Here is a 21,069-nt window from a genome sequence, read left to right on the forward strand (position 1 = left end):
TTTAAAAGTGTTTAAAACTTTGTTTATATTATCACTGAATAATTTTTTTCTCTCATTTCTTCTTAGAAATAAAAAATAAGGAAATTCATATCTAGGAGGACTAAACCACTCCAGCCTTGGGAAAATTAGAGAGCATTACCTTCCAAATTTAGCAGATTATAAGAGCTGCCAAATGCAACTGGGTCATGGGACAGAAACTATTTAGAAATGAAGCTGAATTCAAGGATGGACCATATCTTTAAAAATGCCAGCAAAAATAAAATTGTTGAGAGCTTAGGGTCGACCTTGAATTGTTTTACATTTTTAAATATATTTTTTATTGTAATTAATAGAAGGGTTACATTATATTCACCAGATAGAAGGTGAATGACTTCACAAACATTGATACCCTTTCTCATGTCTTGGTCCCCATTTCCCTTCTCCCATCCCCGCCCCTCATCTCGTTTTCTCCCCTTTCTTATGCTATTTCAAATAACCAAATAAACATATATACAATATATCAGATAATAAGGTAAAATACTGTAACCATATGAGATAACCAAGGGACAGCAAAAGAGATGAGAGATAACATAATACAATAAGGACAACAATCACTCATTATGTGGCTTTTTGTTTCTATATCCTGGAGGTCCTTTTATTGTTATACTATATGGCCTTATGTATCAAGGTTTTGCTCTGTTGTAAATCTCTGCTAGGAAAGCCCAAGCTTTCTACTGATTATGACAAATGAGGGAAACCATTGAGCCTATGTTCCTTTGAGTCTAGCTTACTTCACTTAATGGGATTTTTTTCTAAGTCTTTCCATTTCCTTAGAAATGGGAGGATGTCGTTCTTTCTGACAGCAGCATAGAATTCCATTGTTTATAAACACCACATCTTGTTGATCCACTCATCAACTGGGGGACATCTAGGTTGTTCCATATCTTTGCTATGGTAAACAGTGCTGCAGTGAACATCGTTGTGCTAGTAGATTTAATATATCCTTGTTTCTGGATGATTGGGTAAATGCCAAGTAGTGGAATTGCTGGGTAGTAGGTGAGTGCTATGTTTAGTCTTTTGAGGAACTGCCATACTGCTTTCCATAGTGGTTGAACGAGTTTGCACTCCCATCAACGGTGTAGTAGTGATCCCTCCTGGCCACATCCCTGCCAGCATCTGTTATTAGTTTTCTTGATCCTGGCCATTCTAACTGGAGTGAGGAGGAATCTTAGAGTTGCTTTAATTTGCATTTCTTTTTTTTTTTTTTTGCTAGTCCTGGGCTTGAGCTCAGGGCCTGAGCACTGTCCTTGGACTTTCTCAAGGCCAGAGCTCTACCACTTGAGCCTCAGCACCACTTCTGGCTTTTTTCTATGTATGTGGTACTAAGGAATTGAACCCTGGTCTTCATGCATGCTAGGCAAGCACTTTAACCACTAGGCCAAACTCCCGGCCCCTGATTTGCATTTCTTTTATGGCCAGAGATGGTGAGCATTTCTTCATGTGTCTATAGGCCATTCTTATTTCTTCTTCAGAGAAGACTTTCTTTAAGACTTTGGCCCATCTTTTAATGGGATGGTTCTTTCTTTGGAGATTAGTTTTGGGGTAATTCAGTTTTTTTAGCTGTTGATTTATTTTAGATAGCTTTTGTCTATTGTATGGTTAGTGAAGATCTTCTCCCACTCTGTAGGCTTTCTAGTTAGTTTGCTAGCTATGTCCTTTGCCATACAGAAGCTCTGCAGTTTAATGCAGTCCCACTTATCTGTTCCACAACATTTTTACAGTTGGAATGTACAGAGTGGAAACAGACTCTTTGTTGAAAGTGAATTGGTTCAGTGGAGCAAATTGATTTTTTTGGAGCCAGTTCTTGGGTCTCTTTGTGCTCAAGACTAGCACTCTAGCACTTGAGCCACAGTGACATTTCTGGCTATTTGACTTGTTTATTGGATGTAAGAGTTTCACAGACTTTCCTGCCCATCTCGCTTTGAACTGTGGTTTTTAGATCACAGCTTCCTGCATAGCTAGGATTATAGGTGTAAGCTACTGTGCCCAGTTGGACTATTTAATTTATAAAAGTATAATCTCTCTCTAAAGCAGTTTGTCTCTGTGGCAGCAAAGGAGATTGCCATTGAGTCAAGTGATGTCCTTGCCTTTTAACTCCCTTTCTTTGTTTTTAACAAAAGTTTGTGCAAATTATTGGTCAGGGAAAATTCAACTCATCCAATGTTGGAATTGATAAAAGAATAGTGTAAGAATAATGGAGATGAGCCAGGCCTAGTGGGTCATGCTTGTAATCCTAGCTACTTAGGAGGTTGAGATCTGAGGATCAGGCTTCAAAGCAAGCCCAGGTAATACAAAGCCATAAGACTCTTATCTTTCATTAATCACTAGAAAACAGGATGTGGGCTGTGGCTCAGGAGTAGGGGGGTAACCTTGAGCCGAAGAACTCCTGGACAGCACCTGGGCCCAGCGGTAGGGCAGTAGCCTTGAGCTGAAGAGCTCAGGGACAGGGCTCAGGCCAGAGTTCAAATCCCATAACCTCCCCTTACCCCCCCAAAAAAAGAAAAGAAAAATGGAGATGAGAGCACTGTGTTAGTTTTGGTATAAGCTAAGCTAAGCTAAGCTTGTATAATAGCTCCAAAATACAGTGGCCAGACCTTCAAATTTATTTCTGTCTTAATGTAGAAGTAATGGCTCTCGGGTAGCAGAGTAGCTTTTGCTTTCTCCAGTATATTTCTTCTATGGGTTCAAGTCATTTTCTGTAGCTCTCACCATTGCGTAGCCATTAAGAAAGGAGAAAGAATGTACATCCTGTTCCTAAGGCAAAACTAGAAAATGTCTTTTTCCTGTGTCTGCTTAGAATTTTGATACATGGCTGCATTTAATGTGGTAGTTGTAGACTGCTCAAATATTCCAATTCTTTTCCTTTTGGGCACTTGCTGCATTCTATTTTCCTCCATCACTTTGAATGTATAACTTGGTTTTGACTAGTGGAACGTGAAATGCCATGGAATTTGTGGTTTTCATGGGATAGCTATTAAGAGCTAACATGCTGACACCTCTCTGTCTCTCTCACTGAACAATTGTAATTGTAATGTGAGCAAGAATTGCACTTTTGTTGTGTTGAATAAATGAAGGGTATTGTAGAGTTATTTGTTTTGGTGGTATAACCAGCCTGTAGGTTCTCAGGGTGTGAGTCCTGTGGGCCTGACCCTGTGGCTTGAGTTTAGTTTCACATTCTCATGAGTCAAAATAAGGTTTTCCTAAGAGGGCATGATAGGTGCCAAATATTAGATTGAGTTCAGAAGTAGACAGGAAATTGATCCAGACACTAATAGAGACTTGAAATAATGTAAGAGTGACATTTTTCTCTTTATATTTTTGCTTTGAAACATTAAAAAAACTTTCATAAAAATGTGTTATTTTTGGGTGCTGTGGTTCATGCCTATAATCCTAGCTACTCAGTAGGCTGAGATCTTAGGTTTGTGGTTCAAAGCCAGCCTGGGCACTAAAGTCCATGAGACTCTTATCTCCAATTGACCATCAGAGAACTGGATGTGGCACTGTGGATCAATTAGTTGGGAGGTAGCCTTGAGCTGAAGAGCTCAGGGACAACGCCCAAGCCCAGAGTTCAGGTCACTCCACCACCACCACCAACCAAAAAATGTGTTATTTATGTAACATGTGCTGGTAGCTCCTGCCTATAATCCTAGCTACTCTTGAGGTTGAAGCCTAAGGACTGTGATTTGAAGCCAGCTTCGACAGGAAATTCTATGAGACTCTGATCTCCAGTTAACCACTAGAAAACCAGGAGTCCAATTGTGTCTCAGAGTGATAGAATGCTAGCCTTGAGTGAAAAGGCCCAGGGACGGTGCCCTGGCCCTGAGTTCAAGCCCCATGACTCCCCCCCCTCCAAAAAAAGTTACTATTTTAATTGAATTAATAATGAAAACTTTCTGTTTTGTAGTATGGTGCATATTGATAAATATATAGCCCATATATGATGGAAGAAAATATTATGTGCGTAGTGTTTGAAAGACATAGTAAAAATGTGATTAAAGCAAAAATAATAGTTCTAAATAAGGAGCGGAATTTATGAAGGACAATGTAATTTGAAAATAAAGCCATATTATTTGAAATTAGTCCTATTTTAAGTCTAAAATTTTAGCATGTTTTATGAAGTTTTTGGGTTGTCATGTCTTTATCTTATTTGTAAGAACATCTTTATTACTTGCATTCAGTTTACATTTATTTATTTTTTTTTGCCGGTCCTGGGGCTTGAACTCAGGGCCTGAGCTTTTTTTGTTCCATCTGGGCGCTATTCCTGAGCTCTTCAGCTCAAGGCTAACTACCACCCTACTCCTTGAGCTATAGTGCCACTTCTGCTTTTCTAGTGGTTAATTGGAGATAAGAGTCTCACTGTCTTTAGTGCCCAGGCTAGCTTTGAACCATGATCCTCAGATCTCAGCCTCCTGAGTAGCTAGGTACTGCACCCAGCAAGAGTTGTTTTTCCCCCTCTTTCTCCTCCCTCCCCTCCCCTTTTTGCTGTGTGATTTAACTTCACATTATTAAAGAACATTTATAATTTGGAATGTAATGGGATTTGTATTATGTTTGCTCTGTTTTGAGTTTTATGTATAGCAGATACTTTATTGGCTAGCAAAGTAATAACATGATCTTTTCAGAAAGAAAAAATAATTGGAGGAGAAAAAGATCAGTTATTAAATTTTCAGAATTTTTATGAATGCAGTAATGATTTGAGAAATGGTGATCAATGACTGATAATGTTAAGATAACAGACACTGTTTGTCTCTTTAGGGAATGCTACATACAATATTACTTGTCACTGTTCAGAAATGTACTCATTACCTGACTTAAGTAACTGTAACCCCTTTACCATTTAAAAAAAAAACTTGCCAGCAGATCAAGCCTTAATTAGATTAGTCTTTCAGATCCAGTTGACAGGCAATAAAGAATACAAAGGATATGGAAACATATTAGTTATACCAAAAATATGTAACAGCAAATTGCAGAATGTGGGTAGCTGTGATCCAATTAAGTTTTTTCAACAAATAACTGACAATATAAAAGAAACAGGGATTGGAGGTGTGGCTCAGTTGGTAGATTGTTAGACAGTGAGCCAAAGCATCAGGTACGGAGTTCAGGTTCCAGTGTTGGACTTAAAAAAAATTAAAAAATAGGACCAGGAGCATGACCTATTGTTAGAGTGCTTGCCTAGCATGTATGAAGCCCAGGGTTTAATTCCTTGGTACCACATACACAGAAAAGGCCAGATGGTGCTATGTCTTAGGTGGTAGAGTGCTAGCCTTGAGAAAGCCCAAGGACAGTGCCCAGGCCCCAAGTTCAAGCCCCAAAATTGGCAAAAAAAAAAAAAATTGGAAATGGTGTATATACTGTGTGTGTGTGTGTACACATGCATGCACGCATATGTGCACACATGTGTTCATTTCTTCAGTCCTGGCGTTTGATATACTCTGCGTGTGTGTGTGTGTGTGTGTGTGTGTGTGTGTGTGTGTATGTATGTGTGTACAGGTGTTCATTTGTATGGTCCTGATCTCAGAGTCTTGGGCACTGTCCCTGAGCTTTTTTGCTCAACTAGTATTCTACCACGTGAGCCACAGCTCCACTTCCAACTTAGGTTTTGGTGGTTAATAGAATCTCATAGACTTTCCTGTCTGGGCTGGCTTCAAACTGCAATTTTAGATCTCAGCTTCCTGAGTAGCTAGAGTTACAGGTGTGGGCCATTGCCTCCCAGCCAAACTTACTTTATTCTTCTAAACTTGTTTCAAGTGGTATGTTGCTTTAACATGTTTTATATATGCATATATATTTAACATTTTAAAGTGAAAAGCTTACAGACTTAACTAGTGCATTGAGTATTTAATCTTGGAAATAAAAAAGAATGAATATATTGTTTACCATATTCCCTGAATTTTAAATTTTAAATTAATTCGAAAACATAGGTATATTTTCTATCCTCTTCTCCACTTATTTGTGTTGGGAATTGACCTAGGACCTGATGCTTGCTGGACATACTTATCATTTGTAGAGAGGTAACATGGCATCACACTGGGGGACAAGAGTGCATTGAGTCTGCCACCAACTGTTCAAGTGTTGGGGTATGGAATAAAATGTGCCAACTCTTTGCCTTTGTGGAATTTAACAAAGTTGTAAAAAGTAGTAACATAGGGCCCGGAGTTTGGCCTAGTGGTAGAGTGCTTGCCTAACATGCACGAAAACCCTGTTCAATTCCTTGGTACTACATACATGGATAAAAACCAGAAGTGGTGCTGTGGCTCAAGTGGTAGAGCTCTAGCCTTGAGAAAGCCCAAGGACAGCACTCAGGTCTTGAGCTCAAGCCCCAGGAGTGGCAAAAAATAAAAATAAAAAAACCCACAAAACAACAACAATCCCTAAAGAATTATTTTTGAAAGTACAGTAAATACAAAGAAGGTGGGAAGAAAAGCTTGTTACAGTGGAGGAATGAATGGAAGCCCATTGTGGCTGCATCCTAGTAAGAGAGAGAAATGTTGACAAGGAAAAATCTGAGAGGTAGTTAGGGACCAGATGATATAACAGGACTTGTTAGGCTGTGACAAAGTAAAGCTTACTTCAAATTGGATGTTGATGGATTTTTAGTTGGATAGCAACGTGATTAGCAGTGGAAGTTACACAGATCTACACATGTAAAGAAATATGATATTGCAGGTTTTTGATATTATCCAATAGTTACATAAAATTTGGAAAATGGGTAAAATTATAAAGGACTACTGTATTAGTATTGAAACTTCATAAATGCATCATTATTTCAGAACAGAAATTTCTGATCTGGGTTATTTGGCATCAAGAAGGGAAGTAGCCAATGACACTGAATGATTGCTTGGATTTAGGTAGTGACAGATATATTGGTAATAGATCTGGAGAAATGAATGGATTTGAGATTTTTTTTATTATTGAGTTTGGGTATTGAATTGGAGTATGACAAAAAGAGTGTGGATAGATTTGATTTTTAAGTAACAAATGTCTTGTGTGAGATTGGGAAGGTTAGGATTGATAGGAGTGGGGTATCCACGCTTATACCTTTAATCCTAGCTACCCATGATGCAGAGTTCTGAGGATTGTGATTCAAAGTTAGCCTGGGCAAGAAAATCTGTGTGAGACTCTTTACCACACACACACACACACACACACACACACACACACACACACATACACATCAAAAGCCTTCAAGTGTAGGCTACAGCTGAGTAGGAGTCAAGCAGCATGTAAATAGTAGTTATATATATGGGATTAGATGAGATCCTACATGGCAAAGTCTCTATAGAATGAGCTAGCACACACTTTGAGAATACAATTAGGGAGTGGTATCAAGTATGTAAATGGAAGGATCATTGTTTGAATTTCAGTTTTTCAGCTCAAGAGAGCTTTTTAAGAATGAGAAAACATTCTTAGAAACTTCCCCTCTCATTCATTTATAAAAGCCAGAGTCTTACAGTGGCCTTCAGAAGTTTAAATGGTTTGATGTTTTCCTGTGCTCTTCTCATTTCTACCCTCATCTCTGTCCTATGGCTTACTGTTGTTTTTTTAAACTTCAAGTCTGTTCTAACTGCACCAGCTACCCCATGTTCCTGCAGTTGGTGGTTGTGAGTGATTCACTTTTTTTTTTTTGCTTGACTAGGCAATGCTCCATTTTCTCACTTCTTCCAAACCTGTCCTTCAATGATATTCCTGATGTACTCTGCCTAAAATTGAACCCCCTCTTGTATAACTTTCTGTCCCCAAACCTGATGTTTTTCCAGAACACTAACATACAGTTTGTTTGTTATTATTAGAATATTTTCTGTACGCAGAACATAATTTTTTCTAATTTATTTTATTTTTTTAGAGGTGATATACAGTGGGGTTATATTTACATATGTCAGATAATAAGCACATTTCCTTTCCCACAGTGTCCTCTGTTCCCTCATTCTCTCCTGTTCCCCCCTCCCATCTCTACCCACTATTTGCATAGTTCACTTTCATCAAAGTGGGACAGAAATTTTTGTTTGCTTTTTTTTTATTGTATGTTGTAAATACCTGGACTAATATTATGCCTATAAATGTTTACATAATAAATTGGGAAAAGAGTGTGGCCAGAATACCAGATACATTTAAGGGATCTGATATTGGAAAACTGTTTATATTTTTATTTGATTTTTTTAAACAGTTATGAGAAAGGGTAAGAGGAGTAGGATACAAAGAAGGGAACCGTGAGTGTTTAGGGTGTGATGTAATATTAATGGACAGGATTGATTGAGTATTTGTGACTTTTGGACTTGTGATTTCTGACTTTAGAAATACAATGTGTTGGGGCCAGGAGTTTGGCCTAGGGGTAGAGTCCTTGCCTAGCATGCATGAAGACCCGGGTTCGATTCCTCGGTACCACATACATAGAAAAGAAAGCTGGAAGTGGTGCTGAGACTCAAGTGGTAGAGCTCTAGCCTTGAGAAAGTTCAAGGTCAAGCCCATAACTGGCCAGAAAATAAAAAAAAAAATACAATGTGTTTCTCACTCAAATCAGAATTTTAGTAGTATTAATTTACAAAGCAGAATAATAGTATATGACATGCAAAATGCCTAATGTTTCTAGAACAGTAAAAGTTTTTAAGACAATAATCTTTGTAGTATTCAATTTGTGATTACCAGAACCTACTCTGATACAGTGTTCTTTTTAGCCTTACTAATAATTCTAGGATTGTGGGACTTCTGGCTCAGCTAGAGAAGAGCAATAGTGAAACCACAGAATCAGATACTGCCAGATATGTTACATCAAAAATTCTTCATTTGACTCAAAGTCAAGGTAAGTTTTAATTTCTTCTGCTTTTGAAATGTTTCATTTTAATCTTTATAGATGCTACAGATGTTTAAAATTTTGATAAACATTATTTCTTGTAAAAATTGGACATTTTCAAATCTAATCACAGTAAAATCTTTGACATTGAGTGAATTTCTGTTACGACTTTTCATTGCTTTGATCAAATACCTGACAGAAACAATTTAAAAGATGAAAAAGTCTATGGTTGACTGGCTCCATTGTTTCTGGGTAATGATGAAGCAGAGCATCTTGGTGGAAGAGTGTGAAGGAGCAATGTTTCTTCTCTTCTGGCTGGCAGAAAACAGAGCAAGAATATGCTATGTTAGTGAACTTTTTCCTCCCTCCCCAGTTGCATCTGGAGCTCAGCTATTTGGAGTGTGCCATCCACATTAGGGTAGATCTTCACCCTCTTAGTCAAGATTTTCCACTACAGAATTGTTTCTACTAATCATTCATGAATGATATATGATATGTGATTGTCACTTCTGCCTGCATTTTCAGATAGTGCCTACTTTTAGTGTTCCTTATAGAATGTTGGAAAAAAGATGTCAAGCAGCATTCAGTGTTGGATAGTAGTGTTGTTTCCACTGACCATTTCCCAATCTGTTACTTAGTGTCTCGTCTACTTAAACTATTGAGTTTCTAGGATCTAGTTTATGCCATCTAAAAATAATTTTTAAAATGTTGAGTAAAGTAGATGCCAACTGTAAAGTATTGTTTCTCTTATTTTATGAAGCACATGCTACCAAATTTATGTCAAAACCTTGGCAGAAGCCAGACATGGTAGCATAAACAGAAATTAGAGAACATGACAACATTCATTGCTATTGAAGGTACAGAAAGTAGAGTGTTGTTATAGATTGTCAGTAATGCAGTAATTGTTACAAATTTTGGAGAAAATGATCGAGTAATGTTTATTAAAATTTAAAGTGCATTTGGTGTTTGATCTAGCATTTCTACTTTTGAAAATATATTTAACTGAAATAATGTGGATACAGAAAGGAATGTGTAGAGATAAAATATTTCAGCATTGTCTATAATATGTGAGATTAAAAAAACAACCTAAATCACGAGATTTTGATCAATGATAGAAAATGATAAGATGGTAAATCCTCCTTCCTTCCTTTCTCTCTATCTCTCTTTCTCCCTTTCTCTTTTCTTTCCTCCCTCCCTCCCTCCCACCCTTCCTCCTTTTCCCTCTCCCTCTTGCTAGCTCTCCTTCCTCCCTCCCTTCCTCCCTCCCTCCATTCCTCCCTTCCTTCCTGTCTTCCTTCCTGATGTTGGGCTTGGGCTTAGGCTCATAGCCTGGGGGCTGTCCCTAATCTCAAAGCTAGTGCTCTGCCACTTTGAACCACTGTGCCACTTCTGAATTACCTGGCTCAGTAAATTTATTTCCCCTTCCTTCCCCTCCCCTCCAGTCTCTTCTCTCTTTTTTTCTCTTTTACCTCCCTCCCTCCCTCCCTCCCTGCCTCCTTACTTTCTCTTTTTTTTTTGCCAGTCCTGGGCTTGAACTCAGGGCCTGAGCACTGTCCTTGGACTTTCTCAAGGCTAGAGCTCTACCACTTGAGCCTCAGCACCACTTCCAGCTTTTTTTCTATGTATGTGGTACCGAGGAATCGAACCCGGGTCTTCATGCATGCTAGGCAAGCACTCTACCACTAGGCCAAATTCCCAGCCCAAAAGCATTTTCTTTTTTTTTTTTTTTTTTGGCATAAGCACAGTCCTTGGACTTTCTCAAGGTTAGAGCTCTACCACTTGAGTCTCAGCACCACTTCTGGCTTTTTTCTATGTATGTGGTACTGAGGAATCGAACCCGGGTCTTCATGCATGCTAGGCAAGCACTTTAACCACTAGGCCAAACTCCCGGCCCTTCCTTTCTCTTTATCTCTCTTTTTCCCTTTCTCTTTTCCTCCCTCCCTCCCTCCCTCCCTTCCTTCCTTCCTTCCTCCCCCCCCTCATTTAGCCTGATTATATCATTATTGTTAACGCTTTCCAGACAGTTCTAAAATTGAAAACTATTTCATCTTTCTTTTTAATGGTAAGAAAACTTGGTGGAACTTTATTGAGTAAATAGGCAGACAAGCAAACAAAAAGAAGAAAAGCAGAGTGTAGTTGTTCTAGAGGAGAGACACCTGAAAGCTATTTCTTTGTAGGAGGGAATGACATAATTTTCTTTGAGGAGTCTGAGGGTACTTAATTGTAGGGAGTATGTGCCAAACAATACCCATCACATCTCTTCAGCTCTACCTTGTGGTAGAAAAGCAGCCATAGTTTATCTATAAATGAATAGGTAGGTCCGAGTTACTACAAACTTATTTGAACACTGAAAAAAGTATAGTATTTATATATGAAATTATATGAATTATCTTGGAAGTTTAAAATTTGTAAGTAAAAAGAAAGTTTCTTTAGTTTATATAACTATAGATATATTCCATTTTGTACAAAATGAATCATTTATTAAACTTGCACACCATGTTGTTAGAAGTATCATACTAAAGGGCTAAAGATGTAAGGGGGAATGAACTACTTTTTTTTCTTTCCTCATTTAATATATATATATACACATATATGAATATTTTAAAAAGCATACATTAGTGTTTTTTTTCCCTTGGTTATGGGACTTGAACTCTAGGCCTGGGGATTGTCCCTAAGCTCTTCAGCTCAAGACTAGCCCTCTACCACTTTGAACTACAATGCCCTCTTTCTGGTGGTTAATTGGAGATAAGAGTCTCATAGACTTTGCTGTCAGGCATGGCTTTGAACTGTAGTCCTCAGCTCTCAGCCTCCTGAGTAGCTTGGATTATAGGCCTGGGCCACCAGTGCCCAGCTTCATCTCTTCTTAAAATAATTTCAACAGATTTCATTGTTCTAATTTTCTATATGCAAACAGACTACTTAGGCCATATTTATCCTCATTAGCTTGCCTTGTTGGTTCAAAATCTTCCTGCTGATACACCCCTCCCCTACAAAAAAAAGAGCCTGTTTTACTTTTCTGTGAGATAAATGTACTCTTTCATACAGTTTGTATTGTATTGTCTAAGTATATATTGCTTATTTGTTTAAATGATTAAGAAAACAAACCAGGTTCATTCCTGTAATCCTACCTACTCAGGAGGCTGAGATCTGAGGATCTGGGTTCAAAATGAGGCCAGGCAGGAAAGTTCGTGAGACTCCTCAATTGATCAACACCCCCCCCCCCCCGCCCCCCAAAAAAATAAAGTGGAGTTGTGGCTTAGTGGTAGAGCTCTAGCCTTGATCAAAAAAAAAAAACCCAAAAAAACTTATACCAGCTGTCTAGTACACCCTGAACATTCACCATTCCCTTCCACATATCTACTTCATTTTCATCTTTTTGATCTTTTTGAGAGTTTTGATACAATGCTTCCTCCATGGGCAATGCTTGTTTTTTGGTTCAGCAACAGTAACAATATTGGTGAAGGTTACTATATTAGTTTATTAGTTAGAGACTAGGGATGTTGCTAAGCATTCTGTTATATAGGATGTTCCTATTTGAGTATGTTAGCTGTGCTTGAGGTTGAGAAAACCTGGTTAAATTCATGTTAGTTTTATTACCTTTTAAAAGAACCAACTTCTGATTTAATTAATTTTTCTTTGTTCTTCTATTTTATTGTTTCTTTAAAAATATATTACTTCCTTATATCTGCTTAGTGTTCAATTTGAGCTTGTTTTTCCATTTTCTTATAGAAGTTAGGTTATTGACTTTGAGATGTTTCTTTTCTAAGTGTTTTCAGTACCTTTCCATAAACACTGTAAGTATATTCTATAAATTTTGATTTGTCGCATTTTTGTTATTTTGTTTAAAATGCTATTTCCTTTGTTTTTTTGTTGACATGTGATTTGTTTAGGTTATTTAATTTATCAATATTTCAGGATTTCCTATATTCTTTGTTTATTTCTAAGTTAATTCTATTGTAGCTGAGAATTTACTTATTATGATTTAAGTTCTTTTGAATTTATTGCAACTTATTTTACAACTTGTATATATTCTAAAGAATGTTCATGTATACTTGAAAAGAATGTATATTCTGCTGTTGTTGGGTGGGGTGTTCTATATGTCAGTTGAGCCAACTTGGTTGATAAGTGTTATATCATCTATACCCCGTTAATTTTCTGTCTAGGTGCTCTATTACCAGCAGTTGAGTATTGAAATCTCCCATTTGTTATTGCTGAGCTGCATATTATCTTTGACAGGACTTGGTTCATTTATTTTGAGAGTCTGTTAAATATGTAAACTCTTACAGTTCAATTTTATCTTTCTGATGGTTTGACTTTATGTCGCTTTTGGTTTCTGGTAATATTATTAGACTTCATAGTGTTTTTCCTTACAATGTAGACATGCCAGCAGTTTTCTTCTTCTTCTTCGCATATTACACCATTATCCATCCTTTTTATTTAGAACTTGTTCATTTTTTAAGATTTATAGTTTCTTAAAGATAACATTGTTATATTTTCAACTTAATGTACAAATTGATGTGACAGAATTTTCATCTGCCATTATGGTATTTTCTATTTAAAAATTTTTATTTAAATATATTGGGTTTGAACTCATGACATAATGCTTGCTGGGAAAGTATTCTGTCACTGAGTCTTGCCTCTAGTCTGCCATTTGTATTTCCCACCTTTTACATTCCTTCTTTCATCTTTTACTGCCTTTTTTTTTATGTGTGTTGCCATCCTTTTGACAATTTTCGCATATTTTTCTTAGTGGTTCCTATAGAGATTGATGTTGCCTTTCATTTTACTCTCCTAATTCTAGTAAAATATTGACATTTTATGGATCCATGTTAATACTGAAGTCTCTTAAAATCATGGTAGAATCTGGAGTAGAAAAATTAATGTAATACCTAATTTGCACTTGCTATGAAACCTAAGTACAGTGTTGCTAGTGTTCTCCTACTTGAGCCACAACTCTACTTTTAGTTTTTCTTTTTTTGGGGGGGGGGGTATTGTGTGGCCTGGCTTTGAACCACATTCCTCAGATCTTAGACTTCTGAATAGCTAGGATTACAGGCATGAGCCACTGGCACCCAGTTAAATGCCAATTCTTTTTTTTTTTTTTTTTTGTCAGTCCTGGGCTTGGGCTCAGGGCCTGAGCACTGTCCCTAGATTTTCTCAAGGCTAGGGCTCTACCACTTGAGCCACAGCACCACTTCTGGCTTTTTGCTATGTATGCGGTACCAAGGAATCGAACCAGGTCTTCGTGCATGCTAGGCAAGCACTCTACCACTAGGCCAAATTCCCGGCCCCAGACTCAAATTCTTGATGAATGAAAAGAGTATCCCTTGGTCTTAAAGCAAGGCATTAATGAAATAATGTAGATAAAGTATAGAAAATAATAAATGTTAAATAGCAAATTTTAAGTACTAAATGTTAAGTTCATAAATACTAGCTTATGATGTAGTTTTATGAATTAAAGGAGAATTGTAAGACCTAGGAACTTTTATTTATTTTATTTTTTTAAATTGGCTCCTCTTTTATTTTTTTAATATATTTTTTATTGTCATTAATAGAAGGGTTACATGATATTTGCCAGATAGAAGGTGCATTAATTCACATACATTGATACCCTTTCACATGTCTTAGTCCCCTTTTCCCTCCCCCCACCCCCACCCCTCATCTTGTTTTCCTCCCTTCCCTATCCAATTTCAAATAACCAAATAAGGAACTTTTAAATAACAGAAATACTTAATACAATTTTTCTCTTCCCAGTAAAATGAAGGATATTTCAGTGATCTTGTGTTCAGACTGAAGACAAGTTCCTCCTTGACTTAGTTCCTTTTTGATGTACAGTTTTGATTGTGTGATATATAATCATAGCATTTGGAAGCAGCTGTAGGTTTATATTTTGCTTTCATTCATTTAACAAACTATTTTTTTATTATTTTTTTAAAAATAAAGGCGTCTAATATTTCTTCTCAAATATTGTTACTTCCTCCCTATTTTTTCTCCCACTTTCTTTCCCCCAGCCCCATCCCCAATTATAAAGTTTATTTCTAACATGTTGTCTTGTGACTATTTATATTACATTGGTTCACCCTTAAAAAAAAAATAAAGACGCCTATCATTATAACTCCTTCCTCACCCCCAGTTCTTGCTAATTGTATTACAGTGTTGACTTTAAGATTTTGAATGAATTATCAGGGACTCTCTTACTCCAGTATAGGAACTGAGAAGAACTACACAGAAGGTATTACTGAGTAAAATTTGGAACTAGATCCACCGAATAGAATTACTAACAACATTATATATTGCAAATTACATACATGTGTCATATTTGTATATACATATTAGTATATGAATCTCTCTATATATTTAAAAATGTTGCCTTCTATGTTTCAGAAAAAACGAGAAAAGAAATGACAGCAAAAGGTTCTACGGGAATGGAAGTCCTGCTGTCAACATTAGAGGTAAATTATTCAGAGCCTTTAATTATTTAACTATTAATAAGAAGCAATACTGAAAGACACACAAACAGATATAAAGTATAATTTTTTTCTAAGAGATAAAAACTAGTAAAAGAAAACTTGTTTTATAGGAAAGATCCATGTTTTATGTTTAACATTATTTTGGATGGTAGTATAGATATTATAAGATCCATATTTAGCTTGTTGAGGAACCTTCAGATTATTGTCCAAAATGGTTGTGCTAGTTTTTTTCTTCTAATTTACTTTATTGTTGTTTTAGCGCTGATACACAGCAGGGTTACATGTACATTTACCAGGTAATAAGTATATTTCCTTTCCATAGGGTCATCTGTTCTCTCATTCTCTCCCATTTCCTCCTTCCCATCTCCAACCATGAGTTATACTACTTTTGATTCATTTACTTTTATTATCTATTTGGTAGCAAGGATAGAAATTCAAATACAAATTAGTTTTTCTTAAATAATATTCATAAAATAGTAGCTCAAAAAGAAGATAAGTAGTAACAGAATAAAGGAAATGTAAAATATGTGTTCCTAGGAAAAATTGGAAATGTCATTTGTAAATGTAAGTGATTTCCAACAGGTATAAAAAATTGGGAATCACAAATTGTAGGTTTTAACAAAATAAACCATCTGTTTCAGAACACAAAAGATCTTCAGACTACACTTAATATCCTATGCATTCTTCTTGAACTGGTGTCAGCTGGTAAGTTTTTTCTTTTAAAGGTCTAATTTCTGACTATTCATGTATCCTGTTCATTTGGAACATAGAAGCTATTCTGAGTTGTAGAATTTGGCAACTGCAGTGTTACAGCCTTGTGGCTAGTAAGTGAAGGCAAAAATTTGCTGGAGAGGAAACATGGTAGGGAAAGAGCATGTGGCATGGACATGCCATGGGAAGATAGCACTTGAGTGTATCTCTGCCATCTTTGAGATTGATCTTGGGGGAGCAGGGTGTATGAAGCTAGTTAAAATACTAGTTCGGGAGTGGTTCAGAAGTGGAGGCAGGTCCGATTATTGTCTTAGGATTGGTGAGGTGGGGCCTTATTACAATAAAATAGTTTATGATCTGGCCCTTCTTGCATTTGTGATGGCTGGAAAGTGACTGCAGGAGAGAATGGTTTGGGAGCATTAATTTCCTCCTCTGGAACAGTCATTGGGGGTAATCACTGTCCCAAGGGTGGCAGAGGCTTGTTGATCTCATTTGATCTCTAGGCCATAATTTCACAGTTTCATCTTATATTTTAAAACTATTTGTTAACCATCTTGAAGCCTGTGATTTATCCTTAGGTTACCTTTTGCCACTTTCTGACATTTTATGGCCTCGATCACATACATTAGTACTTTATCCCTATCTTATTTCCCCCTCTGAAAAGGTGACCATAACTGCTGTCAGGCCAAAGAGGTAAAGACCACTCTAGTTACTTCCTTCTGGTTAGGGTTGCCAGATATTTCAGGGACTCAGGGTATTCTCCAGACGATTTATCTAGGGGTCCTTTGTAGGAAGTAGTCTAGAACTTGGATTGCTGGTGTCATTTTATCACTGTTTACAGTTTGAGGGATTCTCATCAAAAAGAAGCAAACTTGGTTAAAACATTAAAAAGTCCAGTAAGAGGAAGTGTATATGAGTTCTTCTCTGGATCTATAAAAGTGATGACTGAAAGAAAGGCAAGAGCCTGGGCACTGGTTGATCATGCCTGTAATCTGAGCTACTCAGGAGGTTGAGATCTGGGGATCATGATTTGAAGCCAGCCCAGGCAGGAAAGTCTATGAGACTCTTTTTTTCTTTTTTGGGAGGGTCATGAGACTTGAACTCTGGGCCTGGATACTGCCCATGAGCTCTTCAGCTCAAGGCTACCACCCTACCCTTGAGCCACAGCACCACCTCCCATTTTCTAGAGATTAATTGGAGAGTCTCATGGCTTTGTAGTGCCCAGGCTGGCTTTGAACCTTGATCCTCAGATCTCAGCCTCCAGAGTAGCTGTAATTACAGGCATGAGCCACCATGTCCATGAGACTCTTATCTCCAATAAATCACTCAGAAACTGGAAGTGGCCCTTTGCCTTAAGTTATAGAGTAATGCCTCAACTGGTAGAGCGTTACTCTATAACTTAGATTATAGGTGTGAACTACTGGCATCTGACTACAGGTATTATTTTCAGGTACTGATCTACCAAACACTGAGCGAAGACTTCATCTGACACTGGAATTACACACACACACACACACACACAAACTGACTAGTTCTTAGATCTGATTTTCATGTTTGATCACAATGTCTACATGTGTTTAAAATTCCAAATCTAAAAGTTATTGTAGATGTGGATAATCTTAGGTATTAGTTGAGATATAAGGATTGTGGTCGAACCCAGCCTGGGCAAGAAAAGCTTTTGAGACTTTTATCTCCAATTAAGTGGCTTACGTGGTGGAGTGCTAACTTTAGCACAAAAGCTCAGAAACAATGCCTAGGTCCTGAGTTAAAGTCCCTAGACCAGCACAAAACAATAGGAAAATAGTGCTTGTCACTTATATTAATTTGGAGTATGCTTAGATAGACCTTTTACCTGTTGGCTGGTTGCAAATAAGTGGCACAGGCTTGTGCTTGCTGTCCTAAGACCATCAAGGCAAAGAGTTGACAACTGAAAGAAGCATGATGGCCCCCTTACAGTGCTGACATTCTTTTGTCTTCTCTGGTGAGTTTATGATCACAGGATTTTGAAGGATTCCTGGATGGGTTATATAAGCCATGTTACACACAACATAGAAGCCCAAATCACAGCTACACAAGCACAGACTCAATGCATAGGCATTCTGCTAGTAGAAGCTGCACAAAGGAGGGAGAGTGACATATACCCCTCTTACTAACCTAGAGGAACAATATTGGTGCCAGTTCTACCATACATGTTTTGCATTATCCACTGTGTTTCCCATAAAATTTTGTGTAACCCTGTCCTTAATATGATTAGCTGCAGTGCAGTGTGAGTTGATGACATCCACAGGGACCCAATTTTCTTTTTTGTGTAATTTCTTACCTATATGATTTGCCTGTGAACCTTTTCCCCAAAGAAGTTAAACTGTGGTGCCAGTCTGTAAAATCCTTTCTCTTATACTAGTAAATATGTGAAATCTTAGCCATAGTGTTTGGTTTTGACCCCCATGTACAAGAATATAAAAGTTAAACTGCTGAATGTCTTCAGGAAGGAGACTGGGTGGTAGGGGCTCTATCTTATGTCACACTAAATAGATGATAGCTTCTAGAAAGCTAAATGTAGTCTGTACTTAATATAATTCAAGTACAGAGGATTGACTCAGGATATATCCCATTGTCCTGTTAGCATTTAGATCAGATGCAGGGTAAGGACAACTGACTTCTGCCTGGTGTAAGCAATTTCCTATTAATCCTTTTTAAATCTCAACCCACTAAGGACAGTAGGTTGGACATGAGCTAAGAGGCTCCTGATCCTATCATTAGAGTAGACATCCTCCCTTTGTTGAATATCCTTATGGCAAAGAAGCTTTAATGTAGTTGCAAAGGAAGCCCTTGAATAGATTGAGCAGTAAGCAGCAACAAAGGAAATGCTTTAATAAACGTAGAAAACCTGGGGCTGGGAGTGTGGCCTGGTGGAATAGTGCTTGTCTACATGCACGAAGCCCTGGATTTGATTCGTTGATTGCCACATACACAGTAAAGGGCAGAAGTGGTGCTTTGGCTCAAATGGTAGAGTGCTGGCCTTGAGGAAACTGAAGGACAGTGCCCAGGACTTGAATTGAAGCACTAGGACTGGCAAAAAAAGCAAAAAGAAAACCATACTTAGAATAAATTTTGTCAGAGGTTTCAGACTTGTCCAGAAGATTGGAACAGTAGGAATGGGCTGAAAGCAAAGAGCAGAATGGAGTTCTAAGTGAGAACCTTGTAGATGAAGGAAAGATGCATGTGGTTCTTAATAACCCTCAAGGAAGTCAGGGGCAGTACCTGTAAGAAGTCTCAAAGAAAGCCACCCCATCACAATATTGGGGGAGGATAAGAAAGCAGAGTCCAAGCAGTAGAAAAGTGATTGCAGAGTGAAGTGGATAACTATGTCCTTGACACAGACAGATGGAGAGGGCAGTTCTTATTTCCTGCAGAAACAGATTTGTTAAATCCAAGACATTGAGACCATTTCAAAATAGGAAACAGTCTTATGTGTGCCAAAATATGTTACCTTTTGGGTGAATCCACATCAGGAAAAGACATAATCTCAAAATTCCTGACCAGTGCACCAAATTTATTACCAGAAATCTAGGTCAGCTTTGTGACCTCAGGTCATTTCCTCTGACAAGAGAAGAATTCAGGCATGATTTGAACATTGCAATGATATGAACATTTAATAGAAAAGAAATATGTCAAAGAAAGTAGATATGCTATAGATATGCCATGGGAAGATAGCATTTAAGCCCATTCCGAGGCATTTTATGTCATCTTTTGTATTTGGTATATTTTCAAATATTCACCTCTACTTTAAGGATTTGGACCTACAATTTTGACATCATTTGTGTTTATTATTTGTTCTTTTTAATTTTGGGGTGGAGGGGGCACTGGTCATGGGCATTGAACTCAGGGCTTGGGTACTGTCCATGACTTTTAGCCTTTTGCTAAAGGCTAGCACTTCACCACTTGAGCCACAGTGCTTCTTCGAGTATTTTTTTTTTTCTTTTTTTGGCCAGTCCTGGGCTTAAACTTAGGGCCTGAGCACTGTCCTTGGGCTTTATTAAGGTTAGAACTCTACCACTTGAGCCACAGCACCATTTCCGGCTCTTTTCTATGTATGTGGTTCGTAGGAATTGAACCCTGGTCTTCCTGCATGCTAGGCAAGCCCTCTACCACTTGGCCAAACTCTCAGCCCCTTCCAGTCTTTTCTGAGTGATTGGATATAGGAGTCTCATAGACTTTCCTGCCAGGGCTGGCTTTGGAATCACAGTGCTCAATGATCTTAGCTTCCTAAGTAACTAAGATTCTAGCCATGGGCACCAAGTGAGCTATTTTTATTCTTTATCTGTTAATTCTGAGCGTTCTCTTTCTCTCTCTCTCTCTCCCTCTCTCCCTCTCTCTCTCTCTCCCTCCCTCCCTCCCTCCCTCCCTCCCTCCCTCCCTCCCTCCCTCTCTCTCTCCCCCCTCCCCCCTCTCCCCCACTCTCCCTTTCTCCCTCTCCCCTTTTCCCCTCTCTCCCTCTCCCCCTGTCCCCCTCTCCCCCTCCCTCCCTCTCCCCCCTCTCCCCCCTCCTCCCCTCTCTCCCCTCTCTCCCCTCTCTCCCCCTCCTTCCCTCTCCCCCCCTCTTCCCTCTCCCCCTCTCTCCCCTCTCCCCCCTCCTTCCCTCTCCCCCCCTCCCCTCTCTCCCCTCTTTCCCCCTCACCCCCCTCTCTCCCCTCTTCCCTCTCCCCCTCTCTCCCCTCTCCCCCCTCTCTCCCCTCTCCCCCCTCTCTCCCCTCTTCCCCTCTCTCCTTCACCCCCTCTCCCCTTCTCCCTTCCTCCCTCTCCTCCCTCTCCTCTCCTCTCTCTCCTCTCTACTTTCCTCTTCCTTCCCTCCTCTCTCTTTCTCTCTTTCCAGTCCTGAGGCTTGAACTCAGAGCCTGGGCTCTGTCCTTGAGCTTTCTCTATGCTAGCACTCTACTTGAGCCACAGCACCATTTCTGGCTTTTTCTGTGTTTGTGATAGTGAGGAATTGAACCCAGGGCTTCATGCGTGCTAGGTGATCACTCTACCACTAATCTACACTCCTGGCCTTATCTGTTACTA

General features: G+C 38.5%; 1 protein-coding gene across 7 annotated transcripts in view; it reads left to right on the forward strand.

The window, feature by feature from the left end:
• Agtpbp1 (ATP/GTP binding carboxypeptidase 1) overlaps positions 1 to 21,069 on the forward strand; it is a 169,686-nt gene that overhangs the window by 20,042 nt on the left and 128,575 nt on the right. For 4 of the 7 annotated variants that reach the window (XM_090329444.1, XM_090329442.1, XM_090329440.1 and 1 more), the window contains exons 3-5: positions 8,700 to 8,836; positions 15,212 to 15,279; positions 15,939 to 16,002. In XM_090329444.1, coding sequence (XP_090185570.1) covers positions 8,700 to 8,836; positions 15,212 to 15,279; positions 15,939 to 16,002 — 269 coding nt within the window. Of the gene's footprint in view, positions 1 to 8,699; positions 8,837 to 12,940; positions 13,008 to 15,211; positions 15,280 to 15,938; positions 16,003 to 21,069 lie in introns of those variants that run through there. The other 3 variants (XM_090329441.1, XM_090329445.1, XM_090329446.1) reach the window with 3 other exon arrangements.

This window comes from Megascapheus bottae, chromosome 3 (genome assembly GCF_031878675.1).
Source record: "Megascapheus bottae isolate mThoBot1 chromosome 3, mThoBot2.hap1, whole genome shotgun sequence".
Lineage (NCBI taxonomy): Eukaryota > Metazoa > Chordata > Mammalia > Rodentia > Geomyidae > Megascapheus > Megascapheus bottae.